The sequence below is a fragment of the Apis dorsata genome, unplaced genomic scaffold, assembly GCF_000469605.1.
Source record: "Apis dorsata unplaced genomic scaffold, Apis dorsata 1.3 scaffold_222, whole genome shotgun sequence".
Classification (NCBI taxonomy): domain Eukaryota; kingdom Metazoa; phylum Arthropoda; class Insecta; order Hymenoptera; family Apidae; genus Apis; species Apis dorsata.
The window spans coordinates 640,445-645,288 of record NW_006263504.1 but is presented as its reverse complement, the minus strand read 5'-3'; the positions used below and the strand labels follow the sequence as shown (position 1 = coordinate 645,288).

At 20.5% G+C, this 4,844-nt stretch overlaps 4 protein-coding genes and 1 long non-coding RNA gene across 5 annotated transcripts in view; 2 read left to right on the top strand and 3 right to left on the bottom strand.

Annotated features, from left to right (window-relative positions):
- Window positions 1-433, bottom strand: part of LOC116185606 — a 747-nt gene extending 314 nt beyond the window's left edge. Inside the window, exon 1 of the long non-coding RNA XR_004150462.1 lies at window positions 308-433. This is a non-coding gene — a long non-coding RNA (uncharacterized LOC116185606). The remainder of the gene's footprint in view (window positions 1-307) is intronic.
- Window positions 409-1,350, top strand: LOC102670893 (adenylate kinase isoenzyme 6). The gene is made up of 3 exons (XM_006615394.1): window positions 409-654; window positions 744-895; window positions 992-1,350. Exons 1-3 carry the CDS (start codon window positions 612-614, stop codon window positions 1,328-1,330), a joined length of 534 nt encoding a protein of 177 aa, XP_006615457.1. The 5' UTR covers window positions 409-611; the 3' UTR covers window positions 1,331-1,350.
- A 300-nt stretch (window positions 1,351-1,650) lies between these two features.
- On the bottom strand, window positions 1,651-2,574 carry LOC102670624 (iron-sulfur cluster co-chaperone protein HscB). Its single transcript, XM_006615392.2, has 3 exons — window positions 2,206-2,574; window positions 1,880-2,136; window positions 1,651-1,799 (listed from the first exon to the last, which is right to left on the bottom strand). Exons 1-3 carry the CDS (start codon window positions 2,572-2,574, stop codon window positions 1,670-1,672), a joined length of 756 nt encoding a protein of 251 aa, XP_006615455.2. The 3' UTR covers window positions 1,651-1,669.
- A 160-nt stretch (window positions 2,575-2,734) lies between these two features.
- LOC102670758 (probable 28S ribosomal protein S6, mitochondrial) lies at window positions 2,735-4,295 on the top strand. The gene is made up of 4 exons (XM_006615393.2): window positions 2,735-2,920; window positions 3,074-3,213; window positions 3,303-3,467; window positions 3,536-4,295. Exons 1-4 carry the CDS (start codon window positions 2,876-2,878, stop codon window positions 3,636-3,638), a joined length of 453 nt encoding a protein of 150 aa, XP_006615456.1. The 5' UTR covers window positions 2,735-2,875; the 3' UTR covers window positions 3,639-4,295.
- Window positions 3,707-4,844, bottom strand: part of LOC102681816 (myophilin) — a 13,077-nt gene continuing 11,939 nt past the window's right edge. The window contains exon 4 of the mRNA XM_006615391.2: window positions 3,707-4,578. Within this exon, the coding sequence (XP_006615454.1) occupies window positions 4,408-4,578 (171 nt within the window). The 3' untranslated portion in view covers window positions 3,707-4,407. The remainder of the gene's footprint in view (window positions 4,579-4,844) is intronic.

Genomic DNA, 4,844 nt, shown 5'->3' with positions numbered 1-4,844 from the left:
AAAATAAAATTACGATGTTAAATATGAAAACATAAAATATATAATATATATAAAATAAATACTATATAAATATAAATATATTAAAACATATGTAAATAAAATTAGATATGGATAAAATATATATTTGAATAATTGAATCGAATAGGTTCTTTTTAAGATTTTGTTTAATTAATATAAACAAAAAAAAATAAATTTAATTAAATATCGGAATTATCTTAAATGTATAAATTTTGTAATCAAACATAGACAAAGAAATCAAATACTGGAAGAAGAATATAGAATAAAAATTAAAAAATCAAAAAATCACCTTCAGTGCTTGTAATCTTCTTTTGAATTGAATCGGTAATGTTGAAAATGACAGTAAAATGGTAAAGAATTCCTTGTCCCTGGAACAAAAAAATTCATTGAATGTTAAATCTATTCTATATTTTGTTTGTGCTATTAATTTTGTCTTAAAAATAATTTATATTACTTTTAAATGTATATACATTACTGGTATCACAATCGTATATGATAAGATTTTATTAAGATTGTTATTTCTTAACAATGTGTATTATATGTGATTAATTTCAATATTAATAAAATATTAATAAATATTAATTGGTTTTAAGATGATCAATATGAATAGAACTTCTCCAAATATTTTAATAACAGGTTAAATAAACAAACAGTATCTTTTTAAAATAATAATAATTGTTTTTGTATTTAAAAATCAAATTATTTGTAATCAATTTTATTTTTAGGTACACCTGGAGTAGGAAAAAGTTTAATGTCTCGTATTTTATCTGAAAAAACTGGATTAGCCTGGATTGATGTTAGCAAGTTTGCTATTGAAAAAGAATGTTTAGAGGAATATGATGAAGTGTATCAATGTCCTATTTTAGATGAGGATAAGGTAATTCATAAAAAAATTTTAATTTTCATATAAAAATATTATCTTGTATAATTATATAATATTATTATATTAATATATTATATTTTCTAATTGCAGTTATTGGATGAAATGGAAACCCTTATGTGTGAAGGTGGAAAAATTGTTGATTATCATGGAGCTGATTTTTTTCCAGAAAGATGGTTTGATATTGTTTTTGTATTAAGAACAGACAATACTATTTTATATGATCGTTTAAGAGACAGGGGCTATACAGGAAAAAAGTTAGAAGATAATATAGATTGTGAAATATTTCAAACCATTCTTGAAGAGGCAAGATTAGCTTACAGAGAAGAAATAGTTCATGAACTGACAAGTAATAATCTAAATCAAATAACAGAAAATGTAAATAGAATATGTCAATGGATTGAAATGTGGAAAATAGATAATCAAGAATAAATTAATTTTATGAGTTTTAATATCTTGTCTTTATCGTGATTATGTTTTTATTATATATATATATTTTTTAATAAAGATATAGGATTTATTTAAAGAATATAAATATTAAAAAAAGAAAAATATATTAATATAATTAAAATATTAATTGATATATAAAGAAAGTTTTATCAGAAATATAATAAAATGTTTAAATTTGTAAATATTATAAAAATATATTACAACATACTTTTTACATTAATAATATATATTTATATAAAATTAAACATATATTATAATAATTATATTAATTATATATTAAATTACAATTATATTACAATTTTACTAATATTAAAATTATATTTATTCTATTATACCTAAATCATATTTTAATTTTTTTAATCTATTATTTATACTATCATAATATTTCATTTGTATAAGAAGAGATTCTGCTTTCTTAATATCTTTCTGTTCAAATGCAGCTGCTACATTCCTATATAAAAACATATTTATTAATTATATATATATTATTGATAAGACTAAGCATAAAGTTTTAAATAGAAAAAATATTACATTATTAAAGTATTTAATATAGTCTCATTCTCTTGTATTAGTTTTTTTATTTTTTCTTCATTATTTGCAGCATCTTCTATTTCTTCATTCTTTTCCATAATTTCCATTAAAAATTCTGCATTCACATTATCTGTTCCTTCTGATATTGTTATACCATTTAATTCTAACATATATAATCCTCTTTTTAGAGGATGTAATAATGTACTATAAGCTTTATTTACTAATGATGATAAAATCTCAGAAAATTGCTTTTCTTTCTAAAAAAAATAAAACAAATTAATAAAATTAATAATGTATTTATAATATTATACTTAAATTATACTTACCTCAGATTTGTTACTAAATTTATCAGGATGTAACAATTTTTGCAGTTCTTTATATTTTTTTTGAATTTCCGTAACATTAACATCGTAAATTTTTGGAATATCTATTATATCAAAATAAGTTAAATTTTCAGGTGGTTTTTGTAAAACTTTACATTTAGAGCAAAATAAATCAGATTTATATGTAAAATTACAATTCCAACATTTTAATGGACTATCACTTGAATATTTTGAAATGTTCGTTAAAGTTAACGAAGAAATATAATTTTTATCTATATAATACGAATATAGATTTTCTTGTTGTTGTATAAAATTTAAATATAAAACATTATATCTTTTTATAAGATTAAAAAAATTTTTTCTCAAATACATATTTTCAATACAAAATTATCATAACCTTATTGTTTATTAATTTGAAAATAAATTGATGATAGATTCTTAAATTTTCTATTAATAACACAAAATTATTAAATATTATTTAATATTATTTAATATTATTTAATTTTATTATTTATTAATTAATGCATATATAAAAGAATGTGATCTATTTAATAGATCGTAAAATATTACGTATCATGCTATATGTATAGTTCGTGATTCTTATTGTCAGTAAGAAAATCTATATATTTTTTCAATTAAAATTTCATTTATATATTGAAAAATAGACGCAAACATGCCGACGTATGAAATGCCATTATTATTACGATTAGCAAACAAGGTATTGTAATCTTTGTATTTTAAAACATTTAATTCAAACATTTTATAGATTTGTTAACCTAAATATAAATATTTTATATTATTGATAACATAATAATAAACTATCAAAATAATAATTGATCAGATATTAATTATCAATGAATAATATTTCTAGGCAGAATATGTAACTATTTTAAAAGATGTAGCAAAGTCAATATTTGAAACAGGTGGATTTATTAGAAAGATTGAAAATTGGGGTATTAAACAACTTCCATGTAAAACAAATATTCATAATGCTACTCATACACATGCAAAGTAGATATTTATCATTATATTATTTATTTTTTTATATATTTATATAATATATATTAATCAGATAATTATTATGCAATTATTATTTTCAGCCATTTCATGTTTTGTTTTGATTCGCCACCATCTCAAATTATTAAGATTCAAGAAGATTGTAGAAGAAACAGAAGTATAATTAGAGTACGGATATATACACAAAATGTGCCATCTGAAAATGTAAAATGCACATTTGAAGAAGAAATGTTACCTCCAGCTTATAGGTATTTTTTAATTTTAATAACATTCATAATAAGTTCTCATTTCTAATATATATTTTTATTTATTTTAGACCTAATGTTCAAAAACTTTTGGAACAAGCTAAGAAACACAAGCGTTATCAGACTAAATTCAAATATAATTCTGGTCTTGATTATTATCCTTTCATGAGATGAAAGAATTATTTGTTCATAAAAGCTTAGATAAAAGTAAACAAAATAAAAATTGATAAGAGAAAAAATCATTTATTTATGTCTTTTTAAGTCATTTATTAACTCATATTATCATTACATTATGAAAAATTATTTTTATAATCATCAAAAAATATTTGTACAAAATACTTAATATAATAATATATCATTTATCATTATACAATAACTATAATAGTTATCGTCTTACGCGCAACGAATCTTTTAAAGTATAATTTGGTTACACTGTAACTCGTAAAGGGTTTTATAATAACAGTGACAAAGCCACAGCTCTGTTTCATAATTTATCTGTCATATTTAACAAATATATAGTCATATTATCCAATTGTGTTTAGTAGCACAACATATTTTTTTTTGTTTATATTTGCAAATAAATTGTTTTTTTGTTAAAGAATCTTTATAATACATTAATAATGTATATATTATGTTTTAAAGTATATATCGAATTTTTAGAATAGACATAACTTTATATGTAACTTTGAGATTGCTTATTTCTTTAAAAAGGAAGTACAAAAATTTTTATGTTGTACTTTTCTATCTTTTTGTTTAAATACATAGAAAATCATCTATGCGCAAAAATGAGTTTTGTGCACCATTTAGAATTAATCATTTGGACCACGATAAGAAATATTGTTGTACAACAAAATTTTTTCCGTAAGTCTAGTATATCATAAAGATAAAATTAGAGACAAGAGTGAAACTGGAATTTTTGTGAATGGCATTTAGACGAATAGATTTACATATGTCTAGTGTTCCCGAAATTAATGCCACTCTGATTAGCACCTTTATTACTGCCATATTGTAAACTAATTACACCCTGTCCAGCCCTTAATTGTTCTTCAGTAAAATTACGTATATTTTTGTCCGCTTCTTTTGGTCCGATGCTTGGTTTGCCATAATTACCCGCCTACAAATGAAAATAATTAATATATATATATTAATTATTTAAAATTATAAACAGATAATCTTCAAAAATTAATTTTTTATAAGTGACAATTAAAACTAATGAAGAACTTTTTTATATAAAAATATTTTCATAATTAATATTTTCATATTTTCTCAATCATTGTATACTAATTTTACTTCTAACTTAAATAACATCAATATAGATAAAACGTTGAAGTCAAAGGAATTTATGTAAAAGGAAAGTTTTGAATGGTTGTTATAGTAAAT